The sequence below is a fragment of the Homarus americanus genome, unplaced genomic scaffold (assembly GCF_018991925.1).
Source record: "Homarus americanus isolate GMGI-L3 unplaced genomic scaffold, GMGI_Hamer_2.0 scaffold29478, whole genome shotgun sequence".
NCBI classification, from domain to species: Eukaryota; Metazoa; Arthropoda; class Malacostraca; order Decapoda; family Nephropidae; genus Homarus; species Homarus americanus.
The window spans coordinates 2,244,805-2,263,923 of NW_024747997.1; the positions used below are offsets into that span (position 1 = coordinate 2,244,805).

General features: G+C 40.4%; 1 protein-coding gene and 4 non-coding genes across 5 annotated transcripts; 2 read left to right on the forward strand and 3 right to left on the reverse strand.

Moving 5' to 3' along the window:
* The first annotated feature begins 391 nt into the window (after window positions 1-391).
* On the forward strand, window positions 392-532 carry LOC121879981. The gene has a single exon (XR_006091477.1). It is a non-coding gene; the product is annotated as a U4 spliceosomal RNA (small nuclear RNA).
* A 1,868-nt stretch (window positions 533-2,400) lies between these two features.
* On the reverse strand, window positions 2,401-3,258 carry LOC121879933. Its single transcript, XM_042386751.1, has one exon. The coding sequence runs from the start codon at window positions 3,256-3,258 to the stop codon at window positions 2,401-2,403; it is 858 nt and encodes a 285-aa protein (XP_042242685.1).
* Window positions 3,259-5,068: 1,810 nt separating this feature from the next.
* Window positions 5,069-5,209, forward strand: LOC121879978. The gene has a single exon (XR_006091474.1). It is a non-coding gene; the product is annotated as a U4 spliceosomal RNA (small nuclear RNA).
* A 619-nt stretch (window positions 5,210-5,828) lies between these two features.
* Window positions 5,829-5,969, reverse strand: LOC121879980. The gene has a single exon (XR_006091476.1). It is a non-coding gene; the product is annotated as a U4 spliceosomal RNA (small nuclear RNA).
* A 7,094-nt stretch (window positions 5,970-13,063) lies between these two features.
* Window positions 13,064-13,204, reverse strand: LOC121879979. Its single transcript, XR_006091475.1, has one exon. It is a non-coding gene; the product is annotated as a U4 spliceosomal RNA (small nuclear RNA).
* Between the last annotated feature and the right edge of the window lie 5,915 nt (window positions 13,205-19,119).

Below are 19,119 nucleotides of genomic sequence, written 5' to 3' on the forward strand. Positions count from 1 at the left end.
GGAAGTGTAGGAGAGCGACCTGCACTCCCGTCCAGTACGGCCAAACTCTTGTGAATGTTCACCACCCAATTCCGCCAATGTATTAAACGGCCTGCTCGTTGAAGCTCTTCCGCCAGCTGGAAGACTGGACCATAATAAAACCTATGGATGCTCCACCCCAGTTAAAGAGTTTTAACTCATTTTATTACGGAATTTCTAATTTTCTATTAAGGTTTACGCTCCAATAAATAAATATATCTTTATATAATTAGTTAATATTTATGCAAATAAGAATCTATAAAGATACATCCATAAAATTTAAAATTATGTTCACACTTGTATAAAAATATCTTACTTTAACAATTAAATACAGGCTTGGTAGACATGTATCTCTCGCAAACAAAAGGACTTTAGCTTTGCGCAGTGGCGGTATCGTAACCAATGAGGTTTATCTGAGGTGCGATTATTGCTTTTTGAAAACTTTTCCCAATACCCCGTCTAGTCGTCGTGAAATACCGACGGCAACGACAATTTTTGTTGGCCCGTTCCAGGGCTAAAAATAATGAATTCAATTTCAAAACATTTACTGACTAATACGTCATAAGGAACTGGTTAGCATGCTAACTAGCCCGCCCAAAACTCATCTTTAATATTGTACTAATCATAAATCAGATATGTAGACAACAAATCGATATGCATAAAATCTATAATCTCATGTTAAACTTACAGAATTTTTTCGTAATATTCTTAACCATATTTTTGTTGATTATATAACAAACCATCTCTAATATCAGTAATACCATCAATCCTAAATTCTGATAAACAGTTACATTCCATAATGTATGGGACTTTACATAGCCACACTGTTTACAAGGAATGCCTTCAGTTCCTTCACTATATTGCCAATAATATTTGTATCCAAAGCGTAGTCTCATCAGTGTATCATACTTAACCGAAGCCTTACCATAAGTAGAACTTGTAGAATTCAAAACTCGAACATAATGTTTCAAACTACTACTACCGTTGTTCAAAATTTTCCGAATATTGTCCGTTTCCCATTGCTGTCGGATTTTTACCATTCCTTGTTTTATTTTTCTATTACCCAAAATATAATCGTGCTCTACAATTCCTTTGCCACACCCTTGCGTAGCCAATTCATCATCAACCTCGTTCATATAATTACCACAATGGGATGGAATCCACATAAAACTAACATCATATCCAAGTGATTTTATGTCCTGAATACACTTCTTACATTTTAAAACTGAATCATCATCAAGGGGCACTTTTGAATTGAGAGCAAATAGAGCGCTTTGACTGTCAACAAACCCCAAAACTTTTTTCCTTACAAAGACATTCTTAAGTTCCACACATATATAGCATAAAGTTCAATAGTGGTGCTGGAACTTCTATCCCCAATTCTCTTGGATATTCTTTCTTCAACACTAATACCATATTATAAAAATGCCCCAATAACAATGCCACATCCGGCCTGATTCCCATTAACTGAACCGTCACAGTACATATGAATAACATTTTCCTTATGGGACTCAAATATTTTCTCAAGGAATATTTGCCGTAACTAAAGAGGATTACAGTTTTTTTTTACCTCTATAGCTTAACCATTCTTATAGATGCACTCTCCATGTACCAAGGTTTCAAATAAACTTTGTTTGGCAAAGGCACACAAAACTCTACAATTGTATATTTACACAACACCCGACAAAGTTTTTTTAGTATAAGTATTCATCTTAAAATTACTAGTAATTGCATTAGTAAATTTATCAACAGCAGACTTCAGAGTTCCGGGGGGCTCACAGCGTCCCCCGGGAAAATTTTGAAATTTGAACACTTCTTTGGAGAATTTTGAAGCCATATACAGTTATATTGAGGAAATTAGAACATTGAGAAATTTTTAATTAACTGTATATTTAATGATAATGTACAAATTCCCAACACACACACACACAAAAGTGAGACATGACTGGAGTCATTCATGTGGTATCAAGTCAACCAGCCTTGATATAGCTACTACCGCACATGTCAAAAATTTTCAAGAGACTTCACAGAAAAGAATGTATTATTAGTTATTACAGAGAGATGATTCTTTGCATTATTAATCAGATAAACCTCTACTCAAATAATGGCTCTGTCCAAGAATGCATGTATAGGCTTCTTTAAGTCCAAGGTCAGATAGATTCACAATAAGTATTAACTCAACTATAAATAAAATTGAAGTTTTGCATCCAATAGTAAAACAAATAAACAATTTAATGAATTTGATAAAATTATAACAAAAGTATGAACATGTTGGAAAAAACAAGAATTTTAATAAAAATAACTGCCATCGACCATGGATAATGGATATATTGAACACAAACATTGATCATTTGTAAAATAGAAAATAAACATAATCTTTATTTACAGACCAGGCACTTTACGTGACCTGGCCGCTGCAAAGGTTTTGATCAACTTTTCGAAGTCAATCTCTCTGATGATGTCATATTCGATACTCATCAAAGCCAGGTGGCTGAGCCTATCATGACACATTGTAGTACGAAGTCTGTTTTTAATAAACTTCATTTTACTGAAAGAACGTTCTCCAGAACAATTTGTGACCATGAGCACCAAGTACATCCGTAGCATTATTTCAACATTTGGAAATGTATCTACAACTTTCTTGTCTATCAACAGCTTGTAAAGGTAATGTGCCCTCCCTTTCTCATCATCTTCGTCTTCAAGAAATTGAGTGAAGAATGCTGTAAACTGCACAAGTTCAACTCCAAGTGTTTGATCCAAATAATTTTTGTACTCAGCAGCCAATTTTGCTGCAGCTGCTTCAATTTCGTCACAATTCATTGACTCCAGTTTAGACAAGAACCCGAAAAGTGAACAGGTTTCCTCATAGGCCTTTAACCGTTGATCCAGTGAACTCAGAAACTGATCAATTGCTGGAAGGAAATTCTGAACCCGAAATTTTTCTGACTGTGAGAGGGCTGCTTCTTCTGATCGTCCATAATCCAATGGATTGAGTCGTACATTACGTTGACGCTTGCGTGTCTGTGAATAATCCCCAGTTTCTGACATTTCCCTTCCCTTCTTCTCATAAACATGGAAGCAATCTCTTTTTTCTCTTACAAAACATTCCAAGGACTTCAGCATTGCTACTGCTGTGTTCAAATCGAGTTTAGGATCTTGCAATGCATGGCTTGTTGCATCAACTCTGCCAAGAATGCCATGCCAAAACACAGCATAAATAGCAGTCTTTAACTTGCACATCTTATCATGGAGACCATTGGCTTCATAACATGTTTTGCTCGTTTCATTTTCATCTCTAGCTATTTTAGCAAGCGCTTCACGGATTGGGAGATAACCTTGGACAACTGCTTTCACTGCAACTGCTCGACAGGAACATCATAGGAAAACCAGGTATTCATGAATTTCAAGGAGTAGCTAGCCTAATTTCTATCACGCTTCTTGCTGAACATAGTTTTACGTGATGGAAGAGATAAACATGAATTTTAAAAATGAAAATAAAAATAATCCAAATGAATAAGCAAATAAATAAAATATTGCAATATGTGGAGGCCCCTGGGCAGCTGCCCACTTTGCCCACTCCTGAATCCGGCCCTGGCTATAAGGTTATTGCCCCCGTTACCTATGTCCTTCTGTGCTGCTGCATTAAGTATTTCCATACGCTTTTCCCACACATTTACAGCACTTGGTGTCCCTGCAACATCGCTCTTTACAGCGTCACCTTTATCATCTTGATTAATGGACTGAGCTCGTGATTGCAATTGATGAACTTTCGGTTTTTAGGACACACCCACGAGCTGGCATTGTGAGCCCCCCACAATTACAGCATTTTGGTGTAATTTTCTTCTTTGCCTTAAGTTTATCTCCACATACCTTAGATTCATGCATTTTTCCACAGAACCTACATCGAAAATCATTATGGCATTTCCACGCCATGTGCCCCCACTTGTAACACTTATAGCATATTACTGGAGATTCGTCGTAGATATCAACCCGTTTATATCCCAAACATCTCACAAAGACCTCCTCTGGCGCCGAACCTTTGATTATCGCAATTAACTGCGGCTTAGGTTATAGGTCCATCAAATCTAATTACACGTCTCTTGGCCCTAATAAATCTATCGTCAGCCAACACATCCTCGGGGTCAAGGTAAACAGGATAATCAAAAAGAATGATCTTAGTACACTTCCCAATGGACTCGACAGTCTTTTCCATCACTACATTCTCAAAACCTTCTGTAGTTAAATATCTAACAGTTCCTCATCCTTCACAGTAATATAAGGAATATGTTTACCTTCTTTAAAGAGCACTTGATACCCTTGATGGCGCTTAGTGAGTCTAACTGACCACTTTACCTTATCATGAAAATCCATGCCATTATCCTTGGGGTAGTAAAGACGTGGCTTCCTTGATGAGTTGCTGCCATCTAAACCATCAATGGGGTTTACACTAGTTGTACTGATCTTGGTTGAAGAATGATTCACACCATCAATTTTCTTTCGTTTATCCACCAAGTGGGAAATATTATCATCACTGCTTATACCATCTCTATTCCTCCTTTTATTCTTCTTTTTGCTATTCACAACTTTAAACAGCTTTTGTTCTTCACATTCACTGCTGCTAGTCAGCTCCAAATCCGTCAACAGTCCCCAGCAGTACCCTGGGCTAGGGCTACATTGCTGTGTCTGCTGTATCCATCACCCAATTCCGTCATTGTATTAAACGACCTGCTCGTTGAAGCTCTTCCGCCAGCTGTGACTGTAGAGTAAGGCCGCCCGTGGAAGCCTGTACCATAATAAACCCTATGGATGCTCCACCCCAGTTAAAGAGTTTTAACTCATATTATTACGGTTTTTCTTATTTTCTATTGAAGTTTAAGCTCAAATAATTAGATATTTCTGTTTATAATTAGTTAATATGTATGTAAATAAGTATCTATCAAGAAATATCCATAAATGTTTAAATAATGCTCACACTTACATAAAAATGTCTTACTCTAACAATTAAATGAAGGCCTTGTAGACATGTATTTCTAACAAACGAAGTATCATCAGCTTTGCGCAGTGGCGGTATCGTAACCAATGAGGTTTATCTGAGGTGCGATTATTGCTTTTTGAAAACTTTTCCCAATACCCCGTCTAGTCGTCGTGAAATACCGACGGCAACGACAATTTTTGTTGGCCCGTTCCAGGGCTAAAAATAATGAATATCTGATGGCAAAACATGACTTTCAATTGAAACTACACCTTAACTTGATTCATGTGTGAATAAATAAATTCATCTTAATTAAGGTCTCTTTTTCTAGGGAAATCCGTGGTTTCCATGTTCTCGTGGAGTATTCTGGTTACACTATCTCAAGTTATCTAACTAAATTCGTAGATTACGAACTAAAGTCATTTCTGTGACAGGAGTCATACAAGACACAATTTACGTTTTACATATTGCTCAAGAAAGAAATATGAAATATGACATTGAATCATAAATACACTCCTCTGACTATACTAAGGAATCTAGAACATATTTCTGTAATCTATAATTATACATTATAGTATGCCATTTTATCAATAACCCGTATTTCTTTCTTGAGTAATGTATAAAATACAAATTCTTGTATGGACCCCGTGACATAAATGACTTGTAGTCTGTAATCCACGAACTTAGATAATTAGGTATTGTACTGTATACTGTGCGAGGACCTGGCAAATCAGGAGGGATTACCCTGGAAAAGCTGTTCATGATTACTCACACGAACCATGTCATAGTTAGATTATATGATTGGTCATGTTTTGCCTTCTAGATTCAGTATATTTAGCCCTGGAACGGGCTAACAAAAAATGTCGTTGCCGTCGGTATTTCACGACGACTAGACGGGGTATTGGGGAGAGTTTTCAACTAGCAATAATCGCACCTCGGATAAACCTCATTGGTTACGATACTACCACTGCGCAAAGCTAATAATATAGATGTTGGATATTTATTTATAGATACTTCGTTTCACAAATATTAAATAACTATATCAAGGAATATTTATTCAATATAAATTAGAAATAATAAAATGAGTTAAAACTGTTTAACTGGGTGGGGCATCCATAGGTTTTGATATGGTAAATTGCCAGTTCGCTTTTATAAATGTTTATTTTCAATTATTGTAAAAATAAAAACAAATTTGTCTATAATATATGTGAGATATAGTGGAGATCATTTCGTGGTAATTTTATCTCTCATTAATAATATATCATGGGTTCGAGCGTGGCCCGGGACGTACAAGGAAAAGGTGTTATCCAATGTGACTCTACCAAATATCACAGGTTTCCTCCTGTACTAACACTGGATAGATCATAGACCAACCGCCCAAATGCTAGTAAGCTGATAAGTGTTCAAATGATAAATAAATTTAAAAAACAATAAATAAAAAGGGACTACTTTGTTGCTTTAGTCTACTGTCTGATGATACTCAAAGAAAATGTAAAGTGAAATGAATTTCAGCGTATCTAATGTTAAAAACTTTTTGTTGTTGGTAGCTATATAATGTAAACTGTATACACTCTTACGACCTCCCACCCTCCTATCCTCGTCTACTGTGATGGGTCTGTTACCACGCTGGGCAGCGCTGGGGCAGCTGTGTGGATTCCTGAGCGCCAGCCCCGCAGGAAAATCAGGGTCCACGACTGGGCCTCTTCCACTGACACTGAAAGCATAGCCATCCTCGCGGGCATTCATGAGGGGGCGGCCTATGCTCCCACTGAACGCTGGAACCTCCTTATAATCAGTGACAGCACTTCTGCACTAGCGAGGCTTAAATCCAGGGCCGGATTAAGCTTAACAGGGGCCTGAGGCACAGATCAACTTGGGGCCCCCTACCCTCAAGGTTATATATATATATATATATATATATATATATATATATATATATATATATATATATATATATATATATATATATATATATATATATATATATATATATATATATATATATATATATATATAAATAGCAAGAACAAAATATACCAAAAATTATCAATGATTTCATCAATATTAAGCTTCTGCAAAATAACACATTCAATGTTCATAAGAGACAGAAAATTGAGATGTTGCTAGGACATCGTTGAACGAAGTTCATGTTTTATATGCTTCAACTTCGAGAATGTTTGGATTTGGGGGCCCCTTAGAGTCGGGGGGCCTGAGGCCAGTGCCTCAAGTGCCTCATGGTTAATCCGGCACTGCTTAAATCGCCTCCTCCCCCCTGCCGCCCAACACACCCTAGCCGCCGTCGCCGGGCTAGAACAAACTGATGACATCCGTGTCAAGTTTATTTGGATCCCGTCACACATAGGAATAACTGCCTGTGACACTGTTGATCGACTTGCCAAAGAAGCGACACAAGAAGAAGATATTGAAGCCACCCTCGCCCTCTCCCTGAATCATCTCAAATCTCCCATACACGCCACACAACGAGAAGCATTCGACGAAAATTGGACACACCTGAAACAACGGGGTAGCGTCACACTACGCCACTATGACGCTGTAACCGGTGACGACAACCTCCACTACAAAGAGTGCCCTATGACCTCCTCCTACAGGTCCCCAGCCGTTACCAACACCTCTTCCCTCCCTCAGTCGTGGCGTGACCACCCAAGGGAACAGACGTGCCCATAGGTGCTCTTGGCTTCCCGATCGTCCCACCAAGGTCCCCTCTGCCGGCCCGTTTTGCCAGCATGGGGGGTCGACATAAACGTCCCAGACTAGGCTCTCTCATAGACGCAGACGCAGACATCTCTGATACTGATGCCATTACCATCTCGCCTGGTCATACTGAATCCAACACCCTTCAAGAGTCAGACCCCAGTGATTATGACAGTGACGCTAATGTTTCTATGGGAAACGCTAGCCACAGTGGAAACACCAATGCCATGGACCCTATCACCCTGCCCTCTGCCAAACAAACAAGTAAGCTGAATCTCCACTTCCCCAAGGACTCTCTGAAAACTGTAGAGGAACGCTTTAACTGGATGATGAAGTACTGCAGACAGCACGGTTTCAGCATTGAATTCCGACAAGGTAAGAACCGGAACTTTATCAAGTGTCAGACTCCTGAGGCCTATGAAACACTTAGTACTGTTGGCTTTGACGGGGTCGTCCTGCTGCCCCCCACTGTAGACGCGGATGAATGTTGCCACATCCTAGTGAAACGTTTCCCCTTATACGCTGACATCGAAGATGCGCGTGACTTTAACTCTAGTATACTGAGTATACGTCGCCATTACCGGGGGAGAGTTCCACAACCCGCTGTCATTGTCAAGTGGAAGGGAAGGGAGTGCCCAACCACTGTGAATGCCCACCCACTCTTACCCCCACTGTATGCAGAAGCCTAATCATCCTGAGCCTGCATTTTGTGTTGTCTGTTCTCATTGGGGTCACAACTTCACTGCCTGCTGTCGTCGTGATCGGCCGAGATGTCGCTTCTGTTCACGTAACCACAACTCCGCCGCCTGTGCCCAGAAAATCAAAGACCACCTTAATAGTGGTGGGGTGGGCTATGTAATTAATCCCAGATGTTGTAACTGTGGCGGCCGGCACAATGCTGACTCACGGCAATGCCCCAATCGCCCGTCTGTCCCAGGGGAAAAGCCTCCCCGAAGGCCAAGTCTACCACAACGCCCCCCCCAGTCTTCCGGGCCACACCCCCCTGTGTACCCTGTGTCTCCAGCAACGCCTTCTTCAACAACACCTGCCTCTGCCTGGCCTCATCTGGCTACAACACAGCAGTCCCAGCCGTCACCTAACTCAACTACTACTGGGCCTCCTCCTCGTCTCTACTCTGAGGCTGCCAGGCCTTGTGCTCCTACCGGTGCCCCCCCCACAACCCCCCGCCAGTGACAAGACACAGATCATATCCCTCTTCCAAGAATTTACCAACCGTATTGAAAAACTCTTCGCTACACTCAGTACCACCATCTCCCACCTACTCCTGCCCTCTGTTGCTACTGTAATGAGACAAAACTCACAAGAAGAAGATTACATATAGGTAGAATATTGATAGTATAAGAGTATAAAGAGAGGAAGATTTTGGTAGCGTGGCCGTGATAGTTATTTACACTGTCAGTACATTTATCGTATCTTATACGTCAATACACATCTATTACGTTACTAGACACTCTGATTCTCGGACACGAACATGAAATGAATACACTTCCCACGTAAGTAACTCATCCCATGGAAAGCTCTGACAAACACTCACGTGACCTAGGGGAGGCCTAGCAGGTGGTCCTGGGTTGTCTCTATGGGAGACTGCTTAGCTGGGCGCCGGAGGAAAGTCTCAGTCCTGACCGGAGGCGACTGGAGGTGACCGGAGGCGACTGGCGGCGACCGGAGGCGACTTGCCTCCGGCCCCTGACTTCTCTCTCTCTAGCAGGACTCGGTGTAGTAGCTGGCCACCTTGTCACAAGACAACTCTCTCTCTGCGAATTCCCCTGTGTGTCTCTGGGTATCTCTCTCTGCGAATTCCCCTGAGGGAGGACTGGGACGTCCTATATATTGGGATGCGAGCCGTCAGGTTCAGCTGGTCGGGGGGGGAGGGGGGGCGAAGGGTCTCCTTACATTTGACCTGGCCAATGTGAGGTCAGGTCTGGACTTTTTCAGAAACTATCTGGGAAAGTCATCAGGTGGGGCCGTGTGTATATTGGGAGAGCAACCGTGAGAGTTACCCTACACTTGACCTCCCTAATGTCGGGTCAGACTGGAGTTTCTGAGATGTAAGTTGTACTTTCTGGAGAAGTCATCAGGTGGGGCCGTGTGACATGAGAGGCCCTGGTTGATTTGTGGCCCCTTGAGTTGGGCTCCGAGGGTTACATTTGACCTGGCTAATGTGAGGTCAGGTCTGGACTTTGTTCAGGGATGTAGGTTATTGTATATTGGAAGAGAGTCGGCTGGTGCCTTCTTACATGTTTTGTTGGGGGCCGTGACACATGGGAGGGGAGCTAGTTGATTTACAATCCTTGGTCAACCGCAGAGTTACCCTATACTTTTGACCTCCCTAATGTCGGGTCAAGTCTGGCTTTCCTTGCGATGTAAGCTGTGGTCTGACAACCCCTCACTACACTACCCAGTCACTCCTCTCTTCTGGTTTGACACAAGCTGTTGGTCCCCCTGTGAGCCCCCCCTGCTCACGGCCTACTCCACCGCCGGCGGCCTTCACTACTGGTGTAGCGCCTACCGAGCCTGCCCTGGTGTGTCCTGCTGCCCCCGAGCGAAGTCTTGCCCCATCCTCACAACACTTGGTGCCTCAACCTGTCCACCACCCACCACAAGCCGCGCCCGTGTCTGAGCTGTCTCCACCAGGGCTACCTGGACCTGAGGACACCACCCCCGGGTACCTGTACCCCACCGACATGTCGACGAACACACCATAACAATAACACTAAAAGGTGTGTCCCTCAATGTTGTCAATGCCTATGTGCCTCCCTCCACCCCTACTGTACCTGCCCCACCACACCATATCACCCCCACTGTACTTCGCCACGCCTAGTACATTGGCAACCCTGAGCCTGGCCGCACTGTTTGTAAACTTTGTGGTCAACAGACTCTCACACCATCTTTCACCACATCCTCATTTGCCCTATGACCTCCCCCTACAGGGGTGGCACCTCTTCCCTCCCTGACCAGACATCCCTCCTACTATTGACAGGCCTGGCACTAGGGACCTGCCACACTTTGCCATAAACAGATGAATTGTACCGGGAACTTTCCCCCCACACACTCATCATTCTGTCACTTTATGTAACTTGCTGACAAAACCTACGACCCTTCAGGCTTCTACGCCCTTAATGCACGAGTCATAAAGGCAAGCATGAACTTAGCATGCTTCCCAGATGGGCGCTGTAAACGCTTCTGCGCTTCACCTTGCACAGGATGTAAGGGGGTGCCCAATAACCTAGCCCCCTCGGTGCAATGTAAAAATCGAATCTAAAAAAAACTGTATACAGTATGCTCAATAAATTCGATATACAAGTTCACTTCGGTTCAGCGTGCTCTTGTTGTAGGTACACAAACAATATACTAAGTGCCGGTATAGAAACTATGGGAAGCATTAAGTTGATTTACGACCAAGGGGAGCTGAAGAAGGCTAGTAGAAGCAGTAACCTTAGATTTGTATTCACCAAATTTATTCATTGATGACCATTTGAAAATGCCAATGAACCGTGAAATTTTCATTAATATCAAACCATAAGTCTGGATGCTACAGTGAGAAACCAGATAATCTTCGACCTTCGTCTGCGAACATTTTGCCATTCTTGACCTTGACATTTAATAATAATAATAACAGTAATAATAATAATAATAATAATAATAATAATAAAAATAATAATAATAATAATTAATAATAATAATAAAAATAATAATAATAATAATTAATAATAATAATTAATAATAATAATAACTAACGGTTTATTGAAAAAGTTCTGCAGCCCGAAGGCTGAAAATATACATTGGACAAAAATGACTTATTACACACAAAGACATGGGGTGGGCGGGTCGTTTAACAAAAACTTTCATTACTGAAAGAAGAAGGAACAATGACTGAACATACAAATTATTATAGTTTACAGCTGATGGCCAGGGCCTGGGATGGTCATGGAGACACCGTGTGGTGGGGTGTTCACGTGGTGCAGTAACTCGTCCTCGGGTGTTGATATGAAGGACCTCACGTGGTCATGGAGACACCGGGTGGTGTGGTGTTCACGTGGTGTAGTAACTCGTCCTCGGGTGTTGATATGAAGGACCTCACGTGGTCATGGAGACACCGAGTGGTGTGGTGTTCACGTGGTGCAGTAACTCATCCTCGGGTGTTGATATGAAGGACCTCACGTGGTCATGGGGACACCAGGTGGTGTGGTGTTCACGTGGTGCAGTAACTCGTCCTCGGGTGTTGATATGAAGGACCTCACGTGGTCATGGAGACACCGGGTGGTGGGGGTGTTCACGTGGTGCAGTAACTCGTCCTCGGGTGTTGATATGAAGGACCTCACGTGGTCATGGAGACACCAGGTGGTGTGGTGTTCACGTGGTGCAGTAACTCGTCCGTAGGTGTTGATATGAAGGACCTCACGTGGTCATGGGGACACCGTGTGGTGTGGGGTGGTGTCACAGTACCTCGCCCTGCTGGGTGGTGTTGTGTTATCTCGTAGTCAGGTGTGAAGCCGACCCACTGTTGTTCTCCTGGTGGACTGATTAACACCTCCTGGTCAGAAGATGGCAGTCAGTTCCCAGGGGTGCTTATCTCAGTGGTGGGTCACGGCTCTCACTGGTACTGTCTAGTGCTGGATTCACTGGCTTAAACACTGTTCATCACTGGTCCCACTTCTTTCCGAATCGAAATTGTCACTTTTGATTATGTTGATATCCCGGTGGTGAGGATGGTCGGGGAGAGGGACTTGGGGAATGGGCCGAACATGGTCAAGGGGTGGGGAGCTGCTCAGCAGCGTCTTGTAGGTTCAATGCTAATGAAAACTGTTCTTGGTCGAGCTATTATCGAGATCAAATTTTGACAAAATGTAAGATTGAAACGGTTTATTAAGCCAGAAAAATACTGATACAAAGTGGATAATAATAACAATGTTGTCATGGCTGAGCCAATTGAGACCCTGAGCTCACTTAGTGGCACCTAATATATACTGTACATTTTTCTCAATGAATTATTATATAAAATTTAGTGTCATCTGGATTGGTAAACGTAATATGGTGTTAGTAAATACATATGAGAATATTACTAATTATGGACTCGGGCGTGTGTGAACAAATTAAGAGACAAACTAATGAATCAAAATCTTTGATTTCGCCAGGTTAACAATTAATGGTTTTAATTAATTTCGAGCAACGAGACTATTAATTAAATCCACGAAAATGAGCCGATTGGTGGAGGGCTGGTTCCCCGAAAACGATTCTCTTGGTAAATGCTATTAATAAAAATATTTACTCACTCACATGAACCAAGAATTACTGTATTTTCAGTAATAGTGTTTTGCCTTATAGATTCAGCATATTTAGCCCTGGAACGGGCTAACAAAAATTGTCGTTGCCGTCGGTATTTCACGACGACTAGACGGGGTATTGGGAAAAGTTTTCAACTAGCAATAATCGCACCTCGGATAAACCTCATTGGTTACGATACTGCCACTGCGCAAAGCTGACGTAACTCAATATAATAGGGAAACCTATCTACATTACTTGCATTTAATTGGTATACGAAGATATTTTTATGTAAGTGTGATTATTATTTAATATTTTATGGAAATTTATTCATATGTATTTGTTTTCATAAATATTAAACAATTATTACTAGAAATATTATACATTGAAGCTTAAATTTTGATAGAAATAATAAAATAATTCATATTTGTAAAACAGGGGGGGGTCATTCGTAGGTTCTGTTTTGTGTTTTATAAATTGCCAGTTTGCTTTTATCTTAAGTCTTAATTTTAGTGACTATATTGATAGTTGAAACACAATTTTATTTATGCTATATTTCAGACCTAATTAGAATTATTTCTTTGTAGTTTTACTTCCGTGTATTTGGAATATACTTTGCTACTGGAGTCTACTGTCTGATGTTAGGTTCTTCAATAAATAATCAAAGAAAATGTAAATGGTGAAACGACTTTCTGGGTAAGCTATTGGTAAAATTTCTTCGTTGTCGGTAGATATATACAGTAGTGTATATATATTAAGTAAATTAGTTATAAAAAATTTTTGGGGTTCAGCATGCACATGGTGTAAGTACACAAAGTGCAGCTGAATAAAATCGGCTGGAATTAGCAAAACAAAATATTAAAGTGAACTAAAAATATATATAGGTATTATTTCATGTCACCTGGAATTAATTTCTGAGAATGTTAGGGTTATAGTCAATGGTATAGACAATTCCAAGTTACTTTTCTTCTGTGATGTTTCCCTCGCAAATAACTTTTATATACCGGGATTCCAGGAGGCAGAGCCCCCCCCCCCCACCCCACCCCCCGTTAGGCTAGGTCGTTTGCGAGAGAAACGTCGTATAAGAAAGGTGTCTTAGAACTGTCTAAACTATTGATTGCAACCACAAATTTATCAAAATTCAATACCAGGTGACATGCAAATTTACCAAGATATTTAGGTTTTGGAGTTTAAGATTTTCAGCTTTACTGGCCTTTGAATGTCGTATTGCAGAATGATCCATCAATCTAAATCAGGTTAATTGTCTTGTAGTGTTGTCACATTTAATCATACTAGAGATAGCTTTTAGTGGTTTTCCTGAACTAATCTTGGTCATATTTTTCATGTGTAATTTTTTCCACTTATCAGCTTACTAGTCGTTCGGGTGGTTTATCCAGTGTAAGTACAGGAGGAAACCGGGGACCGGGAAACCTGTGATGTTTGGTAGTGAGGGTCACACTGGATAACTCCCTTCTCACGTGTGTCCACGTCGAGGCTCTAACCCTCGACATATTAGCGAGATATACGTTCATTACCACTGTACCACCAACACCCCTACATCATGTGTACACTAACTTAATAATGCTTACCATCATTTGTATACCTACACTTTGCATGTTGTGTGTGTACTTATACCATGTGCACGCTGAACCAAAGTGAACCGGAATAACTAACTTACTTAATATTTTTACACTATATATCTACCTACAAATAACAGGTTTTAACAAGTTTACCCTGAAAGTTATTTCACTATTTACATTTTCTTTGGTTATTTATTGAAGAACCTAACATCAGACAGTAGACTCAAGCAGCAAATTATATTCCTTTATACACGGAAGTATAACTACCAAGAAATACTTCTCATTGTGTCTGAAATATAGCATAGACAAATTTTTTCGCGCACCTATATTTTCGTTAAAAATAAAACCCGAGTTCAAGCGAACTGGCAAATTCTGTAAGCAAAACCTATGCACGGCTGTTAAACAGTTTTAACTCATTTTGTTATTTCTAATTTTCTATTGAAGTTTAAGCTCAAATAAATAAATATTTCTTGATATATTTATATAATATTAATAAAAATAAGTACCTATAAAGAAATATCAATAAAATTAAAAATAATATTCACACTTACATAAAAATATCTTACTCTAACTTTTAAATGCAGGCCATGTAGACAGCTGTCCCCAACAAGCGATGTACTGAACAATATAGTACGAGTATATTTATAGTATAACTAATTAATCAAAACTTGTCTATTTTTAAACATCCATGCTACTTGCTTGGATACATTATTTGTCTGAGTATTTCTATATACATTAAGCAATGGTCATTCCAGTATATAATGTGGCAGGGTATGGGATCTGGATGTTCTACAAACTCAACATTCTTTATCCTGTTCACTTCTCTCAGCTCCAAGTTCCCAATAATATTTATATCCTAATCTTAACCTCATATACACTCAATCTTTCCACCTGCTCCTATCTTTCCCATATGTAAAATTTGTGTTCATGAGAACATGATGGTAATGTTTCATTGTTTCACTTTTCTCATATATTTCATCTTTTTGAAATTATCTTCTATTGGTTGTATTTTCCGTAATTTGCTCCTTAATTGTTTCAAAGTTTTAATACATATTATGTCGATCTCGGCCTTTTTGCTATTATATCTACTGCTTCGTTAAGACCAATCCCCACATGTGAAGGGACCCATACAAATTGAACACTATGGCCTTTTTCCTTATTGTATTTACTAATTTTCTACATGAACCAATAATGTGTTCAAAGACTGGACTCCCTCTGTTCAAAGAATCCAAAGCTGCCTACTATCAACAAAAATATATGCATATTTATTCCTCTTTACAACATTTTCCAATCCTACTCACATTGCCTATAACTCAGCTTGTGTTGATGAAATAAAATTACTCAGCCGGAGTCCAATTTCGGTGTCATCAGTACCTTGTTCTGTGTACTGTCTTATAAGGATCCCACACACTGCCCTGCCACTTGACACAACTGAACCGTCACAATATACAGTACATGCAAGGTGATTATTCTAGGCAAATTACTAATCTTATTCCCATATAAAGCCCTCAACTGTCCTGGTTCATGTAATGATTTCTTCACCATGATAGGCACAATATCTAACTCTACTTCTCGTTCTTTCCAGGGTGGATCCTTACAAATTTTCTCAACAGCTGTTCACCAGTCTGTATCCTCTCTTGCCTTGCCTCCAGAAGGTCGTTTTATTTTTTAAGCCATCATGTATATCTTGTACAAATTTACCCCCACTATTCCATCTCATTAGTCGAACTGCTGCAACTGTATTAATTTTATTGACCCTCTGTGAAATGCTCTGTAACCCTAGTTCCATTTTCATTATCTCAAACATTGCATCTTTTGACATCCTAAAATTTTTCTTTGCTTCATTTTGCATGATCTCAAGCTTCCGTAGCCTCCCGTCATTTTATCAACTCGGGTCAATGGTGGTTGCTAGGTGTTTACCGAGTATTTTGATAAGAATACAAGGTAGCAATTTGTTTTAATTAACTAAATATGAGTAATAATCAACCAGACCACCACTTACCAGCTCATTTGCATGTACAGTATGAAATTAATAGCCTTGTTGCTCGAAATTAATCAAAACAAAGAATTTTGGTTTACCTGGCGATATAAAAGATATTTATCATTTCGGTTTTCAGTTTGATTCTTTACTTTCTTTGCTTACAAGCCTGACTCCACAATATCGATTACATTTTTCCAAAATTTTAAATGTGATCTACTCGACAATAGCTCAGCACTGCACAATTTTAAATAACATTAAATAAAGGTCACTGGTCACGATCACCCCACTTTGTGATTGTCAGGTCCTGCTTCCCGAGGATGAAAGGGAAAAAGGTGTACAGTACTGTATGTCAGAAAGTGTGGACGACTCTCACTGTTGCCATCAAAGTCTACACAGAGTTCATAAAATGTTACTACAACACGAACTGCAGCATGTGTAGGTGTGCTAAGCGGTCCAATGCGTAGCTCTTTGTAACTGCTCTTGTAGTAAAGAAATTAAAGTAACATTGTGCATACATTAAGATTCCAAATTATTGTCTAATTTTATTCATATTAGATTCGTGGACTATTAGAGATTATACACGTGACAATAATTATAAATTAAAATAATATTTTTAAATATTTAATTTTCAAGTTAATATTTAAAACAATTTGGTGAAGCATATACTGTATTTTTTACCATGAGGTAACTGACAAAGTTAAGAAAAAACTCACAATTTCAAGAGATGGGTCGCGACAAATGATAAATAGGACGGGAAAGTATGATAGGTATAGAAAAAAGACACCTTTATCCTCTTCGCCATTGCCTTTTGCCGCTTGGTCGGTCGGTCACTTCTCTGTTACACACTGTTGGCAAATACTGGGCAAGTATTGGCTCCAGAAAGTATGTGTACCTGCTCTACTATTGGTAAAGTCTGTAGAAGGGCCGAGAAGTGTTTCAGACGTATTTCCCCACCACTCCGGGAACACCTGACGGAGGTAAGATGCTTATCACCTGCATACTGGCTAGATATTTTCCTCAAACGCTTCCCCATGATCTGAGTCCGCGTAGTTCCCATCTTCAATTCTCAGATCTACGCTGTGGCCAGTTGTCAGAAATTTTTACTTTGTACAACGGAAGAAAGCCTTATTATGGTTTGACTTGGCTTCGATTGCAATCCGTCTCAACAACGAAAGTCTTCCAGCGCGTAACAAGGAATTACTAACCTCGATACGCGCTTGAAGACTTTAGTTGTTGAAGCGCTGTAATAAATAACACAATTACACGTCGACTCCCCGCATCCCCTGAGCAACGCTCTTGTGCATTATGCAGAAGACCCGACAACAGCACCCTTATCCACTACCTCCAAAGATGTCCCCACACACAACGCTTCCGTGACGCCTGCTGGACCACCACTCCACGACCCCCTGACGGAGACACGATGATCCTCCCCATACTGGCCAGATATTTTGTAAATAATATTGATTATGTGTTAAAGGAATATCCTTCCTTCCTTAGGCTTTAGTAAGCCCCTTTATAATATTTATACTGTATATACTTGTCACACCTGCCAGATGCTTCTGGTGTCATTGTACAGGGGTACCTAGTGACAGCACTAGGATCCCGCTTCCTCTATCAAGGAATAAACAATTGAAATTGAAATTGAATTACACGTCCCTACGAGGCGAAGAAACATAATTAACTGAGAGTCTGAGACTATTAAGTGAAAAAGATCTAGGTGTTTATGATGCACTGAATTTCTCGGATCAAGCGAATAAACTAGTAGAACTTATGAAGACTTGCTCACATGCCTCTTCGATAGGAAGTGCTTCCCCCTTTGAAGTATTGTCATTCTGTCTAGTTCCCGAGGCACACTTTAGCTACAAATAATAAATTGATTGAGAACGCTCAAAAGAAGGTCACCACACTGGTGCCTACACTCCAGCATCAGGAGAGATCAGAACGCCTGCAGTTATCTAGCTTTATACTATAGGCGGCGGGCAATTGGTGATTTAATAGAAATCTTAACGCTATTGTCATTTAGCATGGACCCTTCACAGGGAGCGTCACTGAACTACTGCTACTGGTAGTTTGGTTTGTATCAGCGTGTACGTAGTTTGTACAGTACCACTGATTAATTCTGACCTTATTTTACTTTCAGGCGTCTACCTCTGCGTCGCTCAGGACGAGTTAACAGTATTCCAGTGACACTTATATTATGGAACATTACAAAAGTCTCTATCAGCAACAGCCGATCACACTTCATTATACACTGACAACATTACATGACGATAGTTATACGAGTGACGTGTCACTATACTGTACTTACTTTGAATCTGAAGACTGAGGTGTTAAACAAGGCGTACGCATGTCGGGATGCAGAGAACAAGGTTTATACACCAACAACCAACCAAACTGCAATACAGAGTGGCAGCGGTTCCCATCACCACCAACAGTATCACTCACTATCGAGAGCTCGTACGTGTATAGCACCATCATACTCATCTTTACCCAAGTCTTACCTGGTGGTCTACATAGCCAAATCAGATTAACAAGCAGTATTGGGCTCTAGCAAAATTAGCATTTATATAAAC